The 20,233-nt window shown below is 39.0% G+C and overlaps 2 protein-coding genes across 17 annotated transcripts in view; one reads left to right on the top strand and one right to left on the bottom strand.

The window, feature by feature from the left end:
- LOC146317983 (tripartite motif-containing protein 16-like) overlaps positions 1-2,662 on the top strand; it is a 28,670-nt gene extending 26,008 nt beyond the window's left edge. The window contains exons 6-7 of the mRNA XM_084732004.1: positions 1,514-1,654; positions 1,733-2,662. Of these exons, the coding sequence (XP_084588130.1) occupies positions 1,514-1,654; positions 1,733-2,259 (668 nt within the window). The 3' untranslated portion in view covers positions 2,260-2,662. The remainder of the gene's footprint in view (positions 1-1,513; positions 1,655-1,732) is intronic.
- Positions 2,663-3,147: 485 nt separating this feature from the next.
- On the bottom strand, positions 3,148-18,264 carry eef1da (eukaryotic translation elongation factor 1 delta a (guanine nucleotide exchange protein)). 16 transcript variants are annotated; one of them, XM_084731370.1, is made up of 12 exons: positions 18,106-18,186; positions 17,311-17,333; positions 15,756-15,791; positions 13,785-14,453; positions 12,487-12,607; positions 10,196-10,267; positions 8,458-8,514; positions 7,039-7,114; positions 6,848-6,942; positions 6,393-6,602; positions 5,349-5,543; positions 3,148-3,272 (listed from the first exon to the last, which is right to left on the bottom strand). In XM_084731370.1, the coding sequence occupies exons 4-12, from the start codon at positions 14,420-14,422 to the stop codon at positions 3,234-3,236; spliced, it is 1,503 nt and encodes a 500-aa protein (XP_084587496.1). In that variant the 5' UTR covers positions 14,423-14,453; positions 15,756-15,791; positions 17,311-17,333; positions 18,106-18,186; the 3' UTR covers positions 3,148-3,233. The 16 variants fall into 16 exon arrangements, with proteins under 16 accessions (XP_084587496.1, XP_084587495.1, XP_084587497.1 ...); XM_084731369.1 differs by lacking the exon at positions 15,756-15,791 and having other exon boundaries at positions 18,106-18,232; XM_084731371.1 differs by lacking the exon at positions 15,756-15,791 and having other exon boundaries at positions 6,393-6,587; positions 18,106-18,232.
- Between the last annotated feature and the right edge of the window lie 1,969 nt (positions 18,265-20,233).

Raw genomic sequence — 20,233 nt, 5'->3', positions numbered from 1 at the left:
TAATGGTCATTTTGACAGTTTACTAAACCCCTCCCCCTGAACTGTGACTGTCCAATGGTAGCTTAGCAGTTGTAACTATGTCTATTACTAAGGTGAGCTATTTTAAAAAAAATATCAGTACACTGTTAATAAAATGTTGAGACAACTCTTTAATCTATTACTGCAATAGATTTTTGAGTTTTAAGCCCAACTCAAACTGTTTTGCAATGAACTTGAATCTTTAAGTCATAAGAACTCATAAATTAATTAAAGTAATGAATAAATAAATGCAAATATGTCTGATTTGTCAGTTGTTTGGTCTATAAAATAGTGAAAAGTCTTCCATAAGCCAGAGGTGGTATCCTCAAAATGTTTTGGAAATGTTCACATCTAAGAAGCTGGAATTTGTGAATTTGGACATTTTGTCTTAAAACTGACTCAAAACAATTAATCAGTTATTTTAAATGATTGGCTATTGACTTAATAGTTTGATGTGACTTCTCTGTCTGAAGTTAGGACTCATTTTTTAAGAAAGTGCTGAATATTTCCAATTGTAACTCTGCAATACTTATCAGGGTAAACTGAGTGCTGTGCCAGAACAGAAAACTTTACAGGCAAAGTAACAGTAACTAAGGGGGCAGGGCTTAGTTAACTCTCAATTCAGTTTAAGTCCTGAACTGAATGGTGCCATTAACATGGAGAAGAAGCCAATGCAAATCAGAGTAGTAAATTAAAATTGCTTCATTGCTATTATAGACATTTAATACATAGACCCCATATTGACTGCTTTGGCCAAGCGGTACATTGTTGCCGCTATATTGGTCCAGTCAAGACTGACCTGTGAACAAATACATGTACATGGTGGGGAGCTGGTGTGTTTCTGAATTAAAAGCACTATAAAGTTCATTTCTTAACCCAGTGGTTCCCAAAAATTTTTTCTGGCATTCATGGCACTTCAGAAGCCAAAAATAAGTTCAGACCCTTCACCCTGCAATTATTAACAATAGCAACTGGTAAAAGAGGATTCAAGTTTTTTGTGAAATGTCAGCAAGCTCTGGTTTAGCTGCCCCATATTCATTATATTGATATCTTTTCTTCACTCTACATTTCTCCCATAGTTATTCATGCCCCCAGTTTTGGAACTACAGTCTAAAACTATTTCAATGAGTCAGGGGATTAAAAAAAAAAATCTTGCTCCATGTTGATCATAGATCCTTGAATATTACATGACTAACTGAAATCAGTTGAGAAATGTAAACATAGTGCTTATTATCCAGACAAAATGCAGCTCTCCTGTTTACAGGCCAGTCTTGATTACATTAATATAGTGCTGACATTGCTGTACAATCCAAAGGACAATGCTGTGTCTATGTAATATGGACTTTAATTCCTGAATTTCCCCGCAATTAAAAAGTGAATTGTTTAACTGCAGAGTTTCCAGAGAGTTTAATGCCCATCCAAGCAGTAAAAGTGCTCCAGCTGTGAGTCATGTAAAATTGCCTATGGGGGAAAATTAATAAGAATTTTATTTCAGGAACCAGGGGCCTCCAAAATAGACAATCAGAACAGAGCTGCGAAGTGGAAAAAGCTGTCATCCCCTACATTTGTCCAACAGCAAAAGACCCTGATATATCATATGACTCAGAGCCAAAGACAAGAGCTGATTTTCTGCAATGTGAGTACAATTATTTTGTTAACTTCACCAACAACCATCTGTAGTTGGTGTCTGACTGCATGCATCTACTGTGTCCAGATTACAATGATATAACCCTGGATCCGAACACGGCCAACCCTTATCTGTGCTTCTCTGATGGTCGAAGAGGCGTGACCACTCTGTCGGAGCCACAGCCGTACCCCAACCACCCATCTCGATTCACCAGCTGGGCCCAGGTGCTGTGCAGAGCTGGGATGGCCGGACGCTGCTACTGGGAGGTAGAGTGGGCTGGTAAAGGAGGGGTTTCCATTGGCGTCTGCTACAAAAACATGGGCAGGAGCGGAGGAGGGAGCGACTGCAAGCTTGGACACAACTCTAAATCCTGGAGCCTGGACTGCTCTCACTCTGCCTGCTTATTTCAGCACAACAAGGAGAGTGTGAGCATCACTGTTGCCTGTGGCAGCAGGATAGGAGTGTATCTGGACTTCAGGGGTGGGACTCTGTCATTCTATAATGTCTCGGATACCATGGTGTTACTCCACAAAGTCAAGACTACATTCAACCAACCTGTCTATCCAGGATTTTGGGTGGGGTTGGGCTCTTCTTTGAAGCTGTGCTCTCTTTGAATATAGAGCAGTCTGCACCCCATCAAGAATAACAGCTCTTAAAGGGACAGTCCAGATTATTTCAAGTGGGAGTTGTATGAGGTATTAACGATAGTCAGCATATTAACTACAGTAGATGGCACTCGGCATTTCCCCAAATTGGAAAAGCTGCAGGAATACCAGTACAGAGGCTAAGCGATGTACCGCTATAGACGGGGTCAGCAGCAAAATGTTTAGCCACCAAAAAAAGAAATTCAGTTTAAATGTATGCTATATTTACAATGTTGTCACCATTTTACCTTGCAGTCAGACAGCCTTTCTGACAGAAAACTGCCATTTTATAAGCCAAATATCACTCTCACTCAACCAGACTCCAATGACAGAATCAGTAATTTTAGTTCACAGAACAGAGGAGTTGTTGGTCTACTGCTGCCTCCATCTGTTAGTTTATTTATGTTATTGTGTGACTTCTGTGAATCCTAACTAACCTTTTAAAACACTGAAGTCACACAATAACATAAATAAACTTAACAGATGTAGGCAGCAGTAGACCAGCAACTCCTCTGTTCTGTGAGGTTAAAGTACTGATTTTGCCTATGGACTTTGATCGAACAAGAGAGATCGATATTTGGCTTTTATAATAGTTTTCTGTTGAAAAAGACTGCATGATGGCAATGTTAAGTGTTGAAAATATTTAGTGTTTGGGGGCCTTTAAATGGCTAAAAGACATTTGTTGCTGACCCTGTCCACAGCAGTGCATTGCTTACCTTTGTGCTGGAACTCCTCTCTGCTTCTCCAAACTGGGGGTGTAGCAATCGCCATCTACTGGAGATAATCGAAAAGTACCTCATCATAATTTGATCTATCCCTTGTAAGTATGGGGTTGAAAAATTGAAACTGAGACAGAAGTTTGTGCTCAAAACTTAGCATTTTAATAACCGTGCAAGCCGAGAGCAGCAGCAACACTTTGGTGGAGCAGTTAAAGCTGGTGGAGCTTAGATCTTATTGAAGGCAGCAACATCTACACTCTGGACCTGCAATGGAAGAAAAATCAAATAAGTCAATGTGTATTTTATTTGAACATATTTATGGTGGTACATAGTGATTTATTGTGCATCAAAACTATTTTATTGTACTCAATAATAAAGCATTTAATGCCATACAGACTTAGACTATGGAAATGTTATTAAAAAGATGTAATTTTCCCTAATTTTCCCCAAAACTTTAAGGCAAAAGTTCATTATTTTGGAACATACATTAATTCACTTTCTGGCAGAGATTTCTACGTGAAAAGAAGAATAGCCTTCATGTCTATTTTGTTAAGGCCACAGCCAGCCGACAGTTAGCATAGCACAAAGGGTGGAAACAAAGTGTTTGCCTTGGTGTGTCTCAAGGCAAGAAAATCTGCCTCCCAGCACCTCTAAAGCTCCTTAATTCCTGTTTATTAAATCTACAGTAAAAATGTCAGTTTTCATTTTACAGAGAAATACACGTATAACCTCAGTGATGGTCGGTGGATTTTGCTGGCTGGTTCCAGTTTGTGCTAAAGTAAGTTAACTGGCAGCTGACTGTAGTCTTACTTTTCATGGACAGATAATCAGAGTGGTGCTGATCTTAACTCACCACAAAGCTGATCATTAAAATCTAATCTCTAATGGTTTCTACCAGTGCAGTAATTTTTTCATTTTGCAATGTTTTCTGATATGTTTGCCCTCACCTAATTACAGTGTACAAAGAATAGAATTATCTGTGGTGCTCATTGCATTGGAAAATTACTTGTCTATGACGAGTTCTCAAATTACCTGAAAAACACAGACTTTAATCTGGCTTCTTGTGTACACATAAACATACAGACACTGGTAATTTTCCTGTTCTGTCAGTGGTCACAAATTAACTTCTATTCAGCCCTACAGTACTGAGGTGGAGGCAGAAAAGTAAAATACATATCTTAAAACCTGAGCAAATAAAATCATTAACTTATCTACATGGCTAAACATCACTCAGTGTAGGTGATAAAATGTTTCCTGACTGTTTACTTAAGTCAGTGGTTCCCAAACTTTCTCTGCTGGGCCCCCCTTTGGTTGATAAGAAAATTTTCGCGCCCCCCTAAACCTGACACACATACACATATTTTGTTTTCAGACTCCATTGCAGTTTATTTCACACATTGTAATTAATACAAACCTCATAAACTCTAATACAACCCTCATAAACTACAGGTTGCAATAAACTACAACCTCTTTTGGAATAAGAAATAAATAACGAAATAACAAACCACCTTAACAGTGTAATTATGTTCAGTGTAACAGGTTTCTTTTTTTTTTTTACTGTGTAACAATACTCAACATTGCTATCAATGCATTTTTCAAAAATTGCATCTATGTGCAAAAATGTTTTTTTAAAACATGACAACACAAATATGAACTCCCTGAAAGGAAAAAAAACAACAACAAAAACCTAAAGGTTTGTTGTGCAAAAATGAAACCTTTAATCCTCACATCTTTTCAGTGACTGGTGTGGGCCTGCTTCATGCTGCAGATCTTCTCAAATCTGGGTTGCAGTTGCGAGACTGCCACTCTGAGTTCATTCATTCATCATTCACTCGACTAGCTATGTGTCAATTGACGCGCCATCCGTCGGAAATAGACTCGCTGAGTATTCTCCGCGGAGCAGAGCGCCGAGCCGCTTCTGGTATAAATTACAGCTCCGCGGAGAATACTCAGCGAGTCTATTTCCGACGGATGGCGCGTCAATTGACACATAGCTAGTCGAGCGGGCAGGAAGTCAGGCACGGAAAACAGGGGAGAATCCGGTTGATTTTCAAAATAAAAGACCCCGTGCAGACTCGCGATCATAAAGACAGACAGAAAATAAACAATTTAACTATGTAGCCTGCTTATCCATGGTAGAAGCGGGCAACACGCTCCGCTGCTGAGACGCTCCTGAAACGCTGCTGATCTTAATTGAAGTCGCGTGCATTTCGGAGCAAAACCGCAGCGCAGCCGCGCCTGGTGTCAATACCGGGTAAGCCTTACCGCGCCCCCCCTGCAATGGCACCGCGCCCCCCACTTTGGGAACCACTGACTTAAGTCAAAGTGACTGTTACTTACAAAGTCCTCAAACTTGGTGATCTCCTCCTCCAGGATGTCTGTGCCAACTTTGTCGTCTTCAACCACGCAGTTGATCTGCAGCTTCTTGATGCCGTAGCCAACTGGCACCAGTTTGGACGCTCCCCACAGAAGCCCGTCCATCTGCACAGAGCGCACACACTCCTCCAGCTTCGCCATGTCAGTCTCATCGTCCCACTGAAGTAACATAAGAGGACAGACAGACATCAACACAGAATCCATCACTTTGCTGAAAAATTTCCATGTTTGCAATCAGATATAATGACAGAATTGTAGTTTTACTTCATGCACATTGAACTAGTAATTTTGGAGAGTTGACTTAAAGGGATAGTTCACCCAAAAATTAAAATTCAGTCTATCTACTCACCCTAATGCAGAATCTCCTAAACAATGTAATGTAAAAAGATAACTGTGTTCGGGGCAAAAAACATTAAATGCCTCCATACTGCTCGTTTGGCACAATCCAAGTCGCCCAAAGTCCTGACATGCCATTTGCAAACCATCAAAACACACATGAGGTTCAGACAGTGTGCATGTGCACACGAACATGGCTCCAAGCTAAAGATCTACAGTGAAGATTCAGACTAGATGCATGGTGTCAATTTTTTAGTCAACTTGGCATGTTGGGACTTTGATTACACAAGATGAGCAGAATGAATGAGGCATTTTATGTGTATATGTTGTTTTTTACATTTGAAAACTGGTCACCATTCACATCCATTGTTTGTGAGATTCAGCATTGCTGTTCTGTGAAGCTTAAGCAGTGTTTTGCGGATAAAAAAACTAAACCCAACCCTCAATTGTATGAGGGTGAGTAGACAATGACTGAATTTTAATTTTTCAGTGAACTAACCCTTAACCTAAATGCATTGGTTTTCATTTTGGCTGAATGATTTGAAAATACTTAAGTAAATCTATTAAATAGGCAGTAATAATATAATAATAATAATGATAATGATATAAGAACAATAATTGTAAGATTTTCCCAATTTTAATATTCATGTGAGCGTTGAGGGGGATACATACAGGTTTGACATCCAGCAGGATAGATGACTTGGCAATGAGGGCGGGTTTCTTGGCCTTCTTGGCTGTGTAGGCCTCCACACGCTCCTGCTTGAGGCGGGCTGCCTCCTCATCTTCCTCATCACTGCCAAACAAATCCATGTCATCGTCGTCATCTTCAGCATCATCACCGTTTTCCACCTGTTTGACTGGAGCTGCCTGGACTGGAGCAGCCTTGTGAAAACACAGAAAAGGATATAAAAGTAACCATGAGGGGGAGCTGTTAGGAGACCAAGTACCACCTCTCACCTTCTTTTGAAAATGTTTATTTGCTTTACTTACCAGCATCCAGAAACAAAAAAAAACCCCAATAACAACCAATCTATTGAGCGGCTGGTAAAATCTGCACATTCACTAGCCATCTGGCTAGTAGACAAAACAGTTAATTTTGCACATTGAAGAACAAAAAAAACATCTACCTTAGCACATGGTACAGCTGCTGATGCAGGGGACTTTTCCAATACAGCCACTCTGGACTCCAGCTTCTGCAGGGCTGCTCTCATGGTCTCCACCACTAACAAACAAACAGTAGGAAAATTAAGTATGAATACTGTAACAAGTAAGCAATAGCTCAGGAAGATATGAAAAAACTCGACACACACACACACACCTTTGTGCAGAGCCTGGTTCTCCAGTTCCAGGCTCTTCATTCGTGAAACCAGCTCCTGGTCTCCATGTGAGGATGACTGTAGAAAAATAAACTTAATTAGCACGAGTCATGTTGCAACTCAGGGTTCAAAAGGCAAAGCAAAGGCACTATCATCCAGGTTGAGGTCCGATGCAAGCCTGAAGGGAAGAGGCAAGCAAAAACAACACAAAACCCCACAAGTCTTAAAGACTGATGATTTGAATACAACTCACACACATGCTGATGTTAAAATGAACTCTGTCCCCAAATCCCCAAAAAAGTGGTTTTAATTAAAATTACAATGTCAGCATGCAGACGAACTCTGTGCAAAGATTTTTTCAAACAAATCTGCAAACAAACTTTATTTCCATTTCCCCCCACAATTATTAAGAGTATAGTTCGACATTTTGGCAAAAATGTGTTTGCTTTCTTGCAGAGAGACGAGATTGATACTACTGTCAAACATTTCTTTTACTTATCAGCTTAGCACAAAGGCCCTAAAAACAGGGGGAACAGCTAGCCTGGCTCAATGCAAAGGTTATACAATCCATCTACCAGCACTAAACAAAAGATAGAAGTTAATGTAATGTGATATGATGTATTAATTGGTGAGTGCTGGAAGTGCAGGTAGGTGTCTCCCCCCAAATCTTTATACAGAGCCAAGCTAGCCGATTCTACTCTTTTTGCTAAGCATGGTGAGGTAAAATAGAGTATCAAATATTGATATTCAGATGCAATTCTTAGAAACAAGACAAATAACTGTTTCCCAAAATGTCAAACCATTCCTGAAAGTTACATCACTTATTGATCACTTAATTTGTGAGTTACAATAAAGGTAAACTGCAAATGAGAATCGAGCTTTCAAGATGGAAGAGATTAGGGCTGAACAATTTTGAAAAAAATGTTATTGCAATTATTTTGATTGATAGTGCAATTGTGATATTAGAAACGATAATTTCTTACATCAGTAGACTAATGCTGAATGAAAACAAACTGATTATTGCCTTTAACAAATATTGCACAATTTGAAAATCGCAGTAAGCCTTATTGCGATTTAGAGCATTTTAATTGTTGAGCCCTAGAAGAGATGGAAATTAAATATGACTTCTTAAAATGTGCATTTTAATAGTAAATGACAATCATGATTACAATATTTTGCAAAATTATCAGATTATAACTTCCACCCCAAAATTACAAATTGTGAATCAGTTAGTGGTGGGGTAAGAGCCTTCAAAAATGATGCAGGATGGTAAGATGGAGGATGAGACATCTTAGTGCTGTGACAGCAGTAGCACACTCCACTCCAGGCAGCAGTAACAGACAGACAGCCCACCCCAGCTGTCCGTCTTAGCCCAGGACAGGCACAGGCCTGAGCAGCAAAGCTGGATGAGAAGGACTTACATTTCTGTGCTGCCGTTTCTGCTGGCGACCTTTGGCCTGTTGCAGGGCCGATTTCGCCTGCACCCAGTGATGTACAAGGTGAAAGTAAGGGATGGAAAAACATGAAGACAAAAGACAGTGGTGGCTGTAGGTAGAAAGTTGGATGCTAGACATGCTGCATCTTCAGTCATCAGTAACAGGACAGACGCTGATGTCAATATTGTCAGAGAGAGTGGATGAAACATTTTAAAACTGCATTAATTAACTTTATAAACACAATCTAATGACTAGTAGTGCCGAAATGTGAAATACCAACCAATCCTGCACATCTACTGAGCCTTTTAAACCATTTTACAACATATTTACAGCATGGGCTGTAAAACCAAATCTTTGACACTCATTAATCCCTTCAAACCACCTGGTTCCATTAAACAACACAGTACCTCTTAATGGTTTGATGAAGTCAGAGTTATTAAAGGATAGGTTCACATTTTTCAAGTTCATCTTAACACAACACTCACGTGCCCATGTCTAGGTTGAGATATATGAAGTTATTCATCACCCACTGTTCGTTCTGTCCCTACTGGCCAAAAAGAAATGACTGCTTGGAGCAATTTCACTGTATGTGATGGTGAAAAACATCCAGTGATTTTCCATACAAAAATGACTTCTGAAGTTCAGCTGAAGCCAATATGAGATGGCAAATTTCAGTAGGTGATGCCCTTTGTTGCAGCCATATACTGTGCTTGCTTGCTGTGCCAAAGCAGAGAATTCTGCACCAAAAGACAGTGGCAGTGATTTGAAATTTAAGCGTCAAATTAGTATTTGAGTGTGTATTTTTGCACACAACATAGACTGAATTTTATTACCAATTATTTACATTAAAATTAGAGGGGATCTCTTTGTAGTCAGTGTGGATAGGAGGAACAATTACCACCACCAATAACAGAGTATCTGTATACATGTATTAGCATGTATATTACCCTATTAGGACTTTTTAATGCCACTATTTAATTTAATTTAATTCAGTCTTACTTTTGAGTAAACGCATATTGACAGTTCAAAACTAAGAAATACTGAAATACTGGAGATCAACATACACTAAGGTTGTCAAAAATCCAATTTGAAAAAAACAAACAAACAAAAAAAAAAACTATTATTGATTTTGCCAAAGATTAAATGTACAGGCATTTTGTGCTTGAATGTTTGAATATTTAGTCTTAAATAAATATAAGATTATTTAATATTTAAGGCCTTTTAAATATGAATTTAAGAGATTTTAAGACTTTTTAAGGTGTATGAGAGTATTGTTTTTTAGATAAACTTTAAAAATGTGAACCAAGCTACTCATGAGGCAGATTATTTTTTTTCTTTGAGTGTGGTCAGTTTGCATGAAGAAGCGTCCATGCTGCTATCAATATAGCAAATGCCATTGATGTAAAGACAAACACATGGGCAGTTTACTGTCAGACTGCAGATTATGGGAGAAGCAAGCAGAAATGAGAGAGAGAACAGGAGTCTCATAAAAGAAAATGTAGCATGCAATACAGGCACTTTTCTTTCTATATGTAGGTGAAAGGCTTTCTGGGACTGTGACAAGGCCCAAAATGTCCCTAAGTACTTGCAGTCTACACTTTAATTAACATTTCTCATTTAAACAACTATTCCCCTGTTTTAGGGCTGGTACGCGAACATTAGTGAGTACAGACCTGCCACTACAGGGGATGTGCCTGCAGCTCAGTTATAGTACAGTACTCACTCCGCTTAGGGACTGCTGGATAGTCTGTCGGGATTTAGCAATGTCCTGCAGGATGGCATTAACTTCTGCGTCCTGCAGGTATACGTGGGTAAAGCAGTGATGGAACAGGAGCAGTGACAAAGACAGAAAGCTGCATGCAAAACAGACAAAGGCAGGGCAGCCCAGACACCCAACATTTAGTGCGACTCTTATTTAAATATTTCAATAATTTAGTCTTTTTCCAATAAGGCCCTTGTGAATTAATACATTCAGAGTGCGAGCAGTCAATCAAAAGTGAATAAATGTGAGCTGTGAGGTTTAGTTGTACTTCATGTTGCAATATAAAGGCTCCACACATTTTGGCAGCAGACATGAGAGGGTACACAAACCCAAGATGACGATCTGACCTGCAGCTCTCATGGTGCAGCTGTCATGTTCCCACTTCAGTACATGTTGTACTGAAACGTGAACTATAAACCTTTTTCACTACAGTCATATTGACATGAAATAGTAGGATAAACACAGGCAATACCAGTGACACTACTTAAGGTTCCATTCCATTCAGGTCAAGCAGAGTCGGGGTGCTACTATTGTGCATGTTGGCACACTGAAAAGCAGAGACTGTAAGAACAGAGGTTCTTGAATATTTATTTTTTACTTTATAACTTTATTACTTTTATTCCCTACATTTTAACAGACTACAGTACTTTCTACTCACATTTTCAAAACAAGCACTTTAGTTTTAATGTGTTGGTGGGCAACTGTTGATAATTTTTAATTTGCATCATTGTCTGCCACCTTCCCAACATCAAGAGCAATTTCAACCTAAATGGATGGGACAATAATGCATAGAAAAGATAAGACCTTACTGTAGCCATATCATTCATGACAGATATAATAAGATGAAAATGAAGAAGATGAATTGAATAATTGAATAACAAGATGAATTGAACAAAACTGGACCACAGAAAAAAGGTGAGGTTCAGTAAGCACAGAGGACAGGTCAGCTCGCTGATGTGGCAGATTTTGGGATTTTTTAAATTCAGACAACTAGCAGAGGGTGAAGGGTTCAGACATTTAGAGGGAGCTCAAAGTAGAATTTTTCCAATTTAAAATCAAAAGGAGCCAGCTGAGGTTGAGGAGCTGGAAAGCATTGCTGAAGAGCAGGACGTCATGCTGTGCTGGCTGCCACCAAGCACCGACCCTCTGGATATGGACTGACGGATCAGCAACTACCAGAACAGCGTTGTGTGTAAACCACAGCATTACTTTCCTGACTGAGAATGGTAATACAAACTTATTTTATCGCGTTAACTGCTTTCACCCTTTAGAGTACATAACATGTTGCCTGTCACGACCTACATGATCAATGATTATTGGTGTGTATCCCACTGACAGACCAATTCTATACGTATCTCGATACATATTCAACGATACAATATATCTTAAAATTTTTAAATGTATGTGTACTTTTGCCAACACTGCTAGAAAGGTTCTGCTATGCGGGACTGTAACTAGTGTCATTGCTAATGCCTGTGTTTATCCTATCATTTCTTATCAAAATAGGTAAAAATTCTGCTCTTTCCATTCAAGCAACAGATGCAGCAAGATGAAAAATTGACAGTGTGATCTGTAGATTATCCTGAGTAGCCACCCAGGACAGTGTTTCTGTAAAAGTTTCAGTAGTATTTGGGCAGCAGCAGAGGCACATAACTGACAAATCTTTGCACATCAAACAATCTGCATCGCATGAAATCACAAGGCGAGTGAGAACATGTGGCTTTTGGGTGAAATGAGCCTGGAAGTGGTCACACTCTGGTCTCTCTCCATTGTTTCCCAGGCCTTCTTAGAAACACTCTCACTGCTGCCACCCTGCACGGCCTGAGCAGCAGAGACAGCTGCCAAACCACCTGACCACTCTCTCGCTAGGATGAGCCACTTCTAAATCGAGTGGCTTAACTCACATGCACACAGCTGCTGTGGGCTGCAGAGGGCTGTGACTGGCGACGATGATGTAACTATTGCTTAATCTAACAGGCTGGTGACTGACAGGACAGCAGCAGCTGAGGAGGTGTCAGGCAGAAGGTGAAAGGAACTTCAAAAAGATGCCAGCGAGAGACAAGAGGAGGACTTGAAGTGGAATTTAAGGCTGTCTAAAAAGATAAATGTCCTTATTTTTAAAAACGATCAGATTGATGGACATTAAACAAGGTCCTAGGCCCAAGCTTTGCTCTTGGGCTGCATTAAAACAGTAAGACTTTCAAAAAACGTAGATTTTTGGGGGATTATAACAATGTGTGAACTTGTTCTACCTGTTGCTGTGTGGAGGGTCCATTGACTCCCTCATAGAAGCGTTTCTCTGCCTCATCGTAGCGGTGTTTGTCAAACCAGATGTTCTCTGAGGCGAGGCACTGCAGTCCACTCATGTTGGTACTGAGGAGCAAAGTCAAAAATTCAGGAGAAATAAGATAATGCAGAAAAAAAACAAAAAACATAAAAGTAACACTTATCTGCATCCAACAGTTTATCTACTACCAGCCAAGACCAGGTGTTCTACAGCCAGCACAATCGGTGACGAGAAATGAGTGACAGAACATGGCTTAATCAGATGCTTAACCAAGACGCCATACAGTAAATTACAGGTTACGATGTCATGCACAGCCACAGATGGACTTGAAGGTGGAATAGGGAGAGACAAAACAAAGCATCACACAGACAGTTTTTATCATGTACACAGTAAATTAATGACAAAACAAGTTTCTGCAAAATAAAAAGTAACATTTAAAATGAATGAGTGAAAATGGACTATTGCATGTATGCTTCACCCCCCTTCTAATTTTGCTGACTGGTTCCTGCTGCAGACGGGCATCTACACATTCCTCAGTGGGTGAAACACAGTTGCCTGGTCTGCAAAACTTGGATTATTGAACAAAAGGTTGGTCACTGCCTGCTAACCCCCCCCCCCAGTGACAGCAGAGGTCTACTTTGTTCTATGATCATCGACCCGTTAACTATACACAACAGTACATGGCTGCATGTTGTAAACGATACTGACAATGCTAGACATAGTGGGTGTTTAAAAAAATGCATTGATGGAGGAATGTTGTTTCAAGTGTCAGTACAAATTAAGGCTTAATCAGTTGCCAAAACACTGGACAGGAATTTATAATGCTGGAAGACAGGATTTTACAGCTCTGGAAAGTTTTCATGGCAAAAATCTTTAGTTTTTGCTACAAAAACCACAAGATAAACAGTAAAAATAGAGTTATCACATTACAAAGCAATCGGCCAGAAATGTGCTCCTAATCAACGGGCCACTGCAGCACCTTGTAATGATGTTGCAATGCACTGCGGCCAAAGGAGGTTAAATTGTGCTGGCAACACTGCTGCAGTGAAGGATTGACCTGATTTAAATGAATGAGGGTGTTATATTTATTTTAAGTCAGTCTGAATGTGGCATAATAAAAAAAACAAAAAAACAACTAAGACTTCTCCATAAACCTGCATATCAAACATACAATACACAAGTTAGCGTAACTGAAAAAGGCCAAACAAAAATGCAGACAGACAAAAATAAATAAATAAAAATCATAGTAAACGGAAAACACACATCATGTCTCTCCCATTCCTTGTGTGAGAGGTGCCATACTTGTCCCATCTGGGCCTGCTTTCCGTCTCAGAGAGGCCTCTCCTCCTCTGGGTTGGACCCCTGCTGCCTTTGCCCCCCTGCTCGGTCTCAGAGGAGGTGCGATTGCGGCCTCTACTGTACTGACGGTGGGGGGTACCAGACGCCTTCACAGTGGTGATGGGGTGCCCCTGATCCTGCTGTTGACCACGGGGGCGTTTGGACTGGAAACTCAAGTAGCCTCTGGTGTTTGGGCTCCTCGGAGAGGATGACAGCGCTCCATTGGCATTAGAGGCAAGCCAGCGTTGGTAGTTGCTCTCGGCATGCTCAAAGGCACTGCGGTGGTACCAGATTCCATCTCCCTGCATGCCTTGGAGGATGGGGCTTTGACCATAGGAGCCGCTCCCTTCCACGGAGTTGCTCAAACACTCCTCTTCAGCCCCAGAGCTCTGTCCCTCTGACTGGGACAAACGAGCGCGTCTGCGCATCCTCCCAAACTGAACTTTGTCTCCACTGTTGACGCCTCTCTCATTAGTAGGAATATAACCCTGCCTGAAGGCACCCATCGGTACAGCATGTTGAGGGACTCCACCTTGCTGATGGTGTGGGAAAGACTGATCCATTTCTCTTTCAAAGGGGGCTCTTCTCTACTCACTTTTGTATCAGGGTTATGAGGAGAGAAAAGAAGCAACAGGTGGAAGCTAAGGCCATTAGGTCAGTGTGAGGTTAGCGTCACATAAACTTTGCTGGTTAGGTACATCAAAGAAAGCTCATAAGCCAGCCAGTAAGTGAAGCCAATGTGGTCTTGAGGGCAAAGAGCCAGTGGATTGATCAAAAAGCTTAATTTTTCCATTATAGGAAGAGTTCAGACTGAACAACTGTGTGAGAATAGAAGAACCAACCAGAGATTGCAAAGGGCCTAGGGCTAGAAGAGTTGCAAAATTACTGACAGATGTTTCAATTTAAGTTCTGATTTTAAAGAGATTTCTGATTTTTCCTCAGTGAGTGAATCACATCTGTCTGGTCTCTCTGTAGCACTACAATTTTGGTTTATGTTATGACATTAGCATCCTTCACCCAAAAATGAAATAAAATAAAAACTGCAGCTCCTGGAATTCTGGAAAATTGCACTTGGCAGCAGGGTTGAGTCTATGGACAATGCCACTGTCAATCACTATGGCTGACAATTGTCCACTGAGCCCTCTACCATCGCAATTTAAAAGCACTCTGTATTTGAGATAGTGAGTCCCCTCAGAGTTGCCATAGAGTTGTTGCCTAAACATTTTTGACTTTGACAGCAGACAAAATAAGAAGCAGCTGTTGCTGCTATTCACTGCACTATGTGCCCATGTTGTTTTTATTATTTTCTTGTTAAACACATCTACATTATGGACCCTTTTAAATCCAGTAATGATATCATCATCCATCATAATGTTTCATTGTGGATATTGTTACATGCCAATTAGATAGCCAAACCCAACAGGGCCATATTGTGATTTAGATTAATTGTTCCACCCTAAAAGGGCCTCCTTTTTGCATTTTGATGAATAAGGCCCCCAAAAAGTTTTAACAGGTCATTGATCAATCTCACATTGGACTTTCAACAAACCAAGCCAAAACACACAATGCAAATTATAATGCTGCTAATAAGTGAAAGTAATGAAAATGGCCAACATTTAAGGTTAGGATGTGTTTGCAGTGTTTCCTCATAAGTCAAAATCAATTACGTAGAAATATTATTCCTTAAGAAATATTGAAATTTTGTCTTGAATAACAGAGTGAATTACACCCAGATAATGACAGCTGTGATGCAACACTAGAACAAGATTTTCTCTTCAAACCACACAGCAGCTGTGTACAGTTAACAAGGAAACACTGTTTCTATGCATTTAATATGTCAAGGGGTTTCTATTGAAACATTCAAAAACTCAACCTGTGAAACACTGTCTGGCTCACCTTTGTTTTGGCATGCTGCAGGATAATGTATGCTACCTATTGTGGAATGGAATATTCAAATAATTCACAGTAATCACATGAGCTTGAATTATATTTAAAATAAAAGAAGTTTCACTACAGACAAAGAAATCCAGTGGGTTCTGATAGCAGCACTGCCTTTAAACAAGCAGGCAAACATTGCAACCAAAAAATACAATATTTACATTTTCATGCATGAAATAACAAAACTAACTATCCACATAGCACAATTAAAAAAAAAAAAACAAAAAAAAAAAAAAACCTAATTTGAAAGCTGTACACTGTTAGTGCAAATATATACTCTCAGTTGTCAGTTTATTAGGTACAACAGCCCTGTAATACTTTCTACCTACATGTGGAACTGTCAATACAGGATAATCCTTTATTGATCCTCTGGAATAGAATTTATTTTATTAGGTTATAAAGAGTTGCTGAAGTAACTTTTAGGTTATTTAAGAGGCTGTAGAATCTAGATGTTGAAATCCACTGTGTTAATTTGAGACAAGTTTCTAAAATTTTGTACTGACTTTTTGAGCTGACATTTAAAGTCAATCAGCAGAAAATCGACTGGGTCCCCTTCTAAGCAAAGATGCTGAAAATGTGCTTGCATCAACATCTTAAATGTGAGTATTTTCTGTTTTTCTCTGAATATTAAATATCTTTGGTTCTCTGGACAAGGGCTGCAACTCTTATTTTCATAATTGGGGACAGAACTGATAAAAAAGATTAAAAAGTTTAATTTTAGAGAAATAAAGGTTAGAAGGATAGAATCTGTTTATTTCCCCTACATGGAGCATATTCATTCAGCTTTGTTTCACTCCATTTCTCCCCTGGTCTTCTGTGCCCCCCAGTTTGGAAACAACTGGATTAGGCTAGGAAACCAGTTTCCAAAATCCCAAGATTATATCCTCAAATAGATATTCGGTTTACTGTTGCAGGAGTAAAGAAAAAAGAAAAAATATTCAAGACACAGATATCCTTTTTAACAATAATAAAAAAAACTAGTCAAAATTATTATCAATTATCAAAATCAGATTAATTAAATAGTTTAAACAAACAATTGTTGCAGCTCTACTTTGGACTGTTAGCTGGACAAAACATGTAATTTAAAGAGTTCACCTTGGAATCTGGGAATTGAGACAGACATTTCTGCTATTTCAAGGACAAAAAGAATAATTGGCTATTCAAGAAAATAAGCTGCAAGCCTTCTTTATATACATTAATGTCAGATGATGAGATATTGTTAACACCTCTCAGTAAAATAAAATTCAGTTCACCACAAACAGCCTCCGGAATGACAATAAAGTCAAATTAACATCTCTCTGTAACAGTTTCAGCAAAATCTCAAACATTTCAACTTTTATGGAGGCAGGATTTACTGCAGGTCTGCTGTATTAACTGCACTAATTTCGGTTTACCTAATAAACTGGCAACTGAGGTGTGAAATTCTTCCACAACACCATAAAATAGCAATAAACCAGTAAACCAGTGCATATGTTAGGACCAGCTGAAAAGCAGCTTTGACACCAACACTCACCTTTTGGTAACTGGAATGGGAAGCTAATGGCCATGATTGAAATGAAAGACAATGCAGACATTCTCATAATCCAAACCCTTATAATAAAGACAGTGCAACTTATGTTTGACAAATGCTAGCATCAAAGCAAAAAGATAATTCTCTTAAATTAATTGAATATGCATGAACTTCATTAAATTATAGTTTTGCGCTACTGCCATATCCATCCCAGTTGAACTTCATTAAAGGTTATATTTTTATTTTACATTATAATTATATTCAGCCCATTGGAACTTTAGCAATAACTATAATTTTGCACGGCTCAACAGAACACTTTGTACTACTGCCATATTTAAATACCACTTGCATCTCCATGCAGCTCTTTCACTGATAAGTTTGCAATGGCATTTCGATTCAAGTTTGTACATATGTCGCAATGTGTATTATGCAGGGAGATATCAATGATAAAATTGAAGTGAATTATACAGAAGAGCCCAAGTAACTACATAAAACTCGCCAACAATTTGTCACTTGAGAATCACTGAAGGAAATAAGCAGTTCATGTAGAATACAGATCACAAGTCAGGCATATGTCGCAGTTAAAGTAGCGGTAATTTAAGTAGAAATCAGTGTAGAGTATCATCTGTTGCTTGCTCACACATACACTAGCTAAAGTTTTGACAGCCTCAGCAACTAGTAGTTCAGTCGACCACGTGGCGCTTCAAAACTACAAATTCAAAACAGTTTATGAGTTTCACAAACAGCACACCTTTTATTGTGATCCAGATGGTAAAAATACAACTTTTATGCACTTACTGTTGGCTTATTTCGACGTTTTATGGCTCGGTAAGCGTCACTTCGCGTGCTGCCTCGGCTGTAATCCGACGGGAGAAGAGGGCTCGCAGTGACTGGCCGTCTGTATTCTTCAGTGACAGAGGGGGGAGGGATGGCGACTTTTTAAATGATTTCCGCGTTTGTTTGACATCTAGAAAACATATAACAACACAGAAACGCACAGGAAAACAAGTTGTTGTCTATAAGTCACGAATATCAAAGGGATTCTGTGTTTTTTCAACTATTTACATCGTACCTTAAGATTGGTATGATCCATTTTGGTCAAAGACTTCATTTCCCATGATTCTAGGGGACCGGCAGTTAACGGAGAGCTGTGAGTGATTTCATGTTTTGACAGGCTGTGAATGGGCCCGGTCCCAAACATATGTGTGATTTCATATGTTTAGTGTGAACAGTGGCGCAATGTTGCTTTTGTCTTTTGCCTGTCCAATCTGATATGCGAACCCCTGTGACTATATCTCTTAAAATAAAACTGGGCGAAATGTCAAAAAGTTTAAGTTTAGGTCAGGTTTAAGTTACTTGTGGTGGAGACATATTTTCACCCCTTGTCCTGCAGAGGGCAGACTAATAGAACTCATTTAGACCGACTATAAATCCTGTTGAAAGAAGACTATTGAGTATAATTAATAATATTTTGAATATCAAACAGAGGACACAGACTAGATTGGTTGATTTGTTTTCAATTACAGCTTAACTTAGCTTGTTTTCTGTCTTTTCATGATTTTTTTTTTCTAGTAGTAGGAGTAGAAGTAGTAGAGGTAATTGTGTTGAAATGTCTTTTTATATTGCTTTTCCTCCTACACTTTGTCTTGATACTTTTTATGTTTTATGTAAAGCACTGAATTGTCTGTACAAATAAGCTTGCCTTGCCTTACTTTGCAGTAGTAATAGTATAAGTAGAAATAGTACTAACAGATGGTGAGTGATTACTGTTTAATATTTTGTAATTTGCATGTTGATGTGCAGAAAATTAAATTGTTAACATTAATGTAATATTTAAAGAGTCTGTATTTGTGTATTGTAAATATTTAAAATGCATTACACAATGTGATTTAATTCTCAAATAGTAACCATTTTTATCCACAAGTAAAAATAATGTGGATGCCAAAAAATGGATTTCATCTAGCAGTCTAAACAAGGCCTTAAAATGCTTAATATGTAATAGGATCAGTTTATATAGAATGTATATTTGTATTTTCAAATTACAGATCACTTGTATTTGATTAAGTACACTTGTATTTGTAATTTGTAGCTTCTTTTAATGCATTTGTGCTGATCTTTGGTATAGTAGTAGCAGTTTGGGTGATATTGGTGTATTTACTGTTGTTTGCAGCTTAACAGGTTAATACAAGTCCAGGTTTTTGACTATTTGGAGTTGAGAGGTTGAAATAAAGGTAAGTGGTTGAATGATCAGATTGCTAAATTTCACATCAAGCGTTGTGTGATACAAGCAATGAATGAGCGTTACAGTTACACAAAAACAAAGTGTGTTAGGGCTATTCAGCTGGTGTAATAAACAGCTGAGCTGACACAGCTGTTCCACTCATTAGACCTTCAGTTCAGCGCCTTAACTTCTTGGCCATCCTGGATTACAACATTTCTGTCAATCAGAACTGGATGCAAATTAAAAACTATGTAATTCTCTCTGACCTCTTCAATTTTCAGCTGCATGACACCAACAAAATCTATCACTGAGCAACCAAAACTGAGAAAGTCTGCAATGACATTTGATGACAGCTATATGTACAATGAATCTTAAATGAAGCATGATAAACAGATTTCAAAATGTGTAGCACGAGCTGTTCAATCTTCCTTGTGAAATAGACATTGATGAGTTACTCATGACAGCTTCAGATGTCTGACAGAAGTCTGAAAGCTGGCCTCCACTAACCTCCTGTTACAAGGACAGGGCAGTCTTATCATCTGCCTTGTAAAGTGAAGGATCTATTATGAGGACATTACATAATCAGAGGAACATCTTATTCACATTCAACCATTCATATCTTTTCCCTTCAAAGGGCAAATATGACAAGTAGGAAAAGCAGCAAAAGTTACCATAAAGAGTTATTCGGTGCTGGACACACTTTAG

The sequence above is a fragment of the Lutjanus erythropterus genome, chromosome 12 (assembly GCF_056507025.1).
Source record: "Lutjanus erythropterus isolate fLutEry1 chromosome 12, fLutEry1.hap2, whole genome shotgun sequence".
NCBI classification, from domain to species: Eukaryota; Metazoa; Chordata; class Actinopteri; order Lutjaniformes; family Lutjanidae; genus Lutjanus; species Lutjanus erythropterus.
This window is presented reverse-complemented; position numbering and strand designations above follow the sequence as displayed.

Excerpts from the sequence above, each read along its gene's own strand:
- eef1da (XM_084731369.1), bottom strand. The coding sequence starts at position 14,422 with ATGGATCAGTCTTTCCCACACCATCAGCAAGGTGGAGTCCCTCAACAT. Across the intron at positions 7,115-8,457 it reads AGAAACGGCAGCACAGAAAT|TCATCCTCACATGGAGACCA; the intron begins GTAAGTCCTTCT and ends ATTTTTCTACAG. Across the intron at positions 6,943-7,038 it reads GAACCAGGCTCTGCACAAAG|TGGTGGAGACCATGAGAGCA; the intron begins GTGTGTGTGTGT and ends TTTGTTTGTTAG.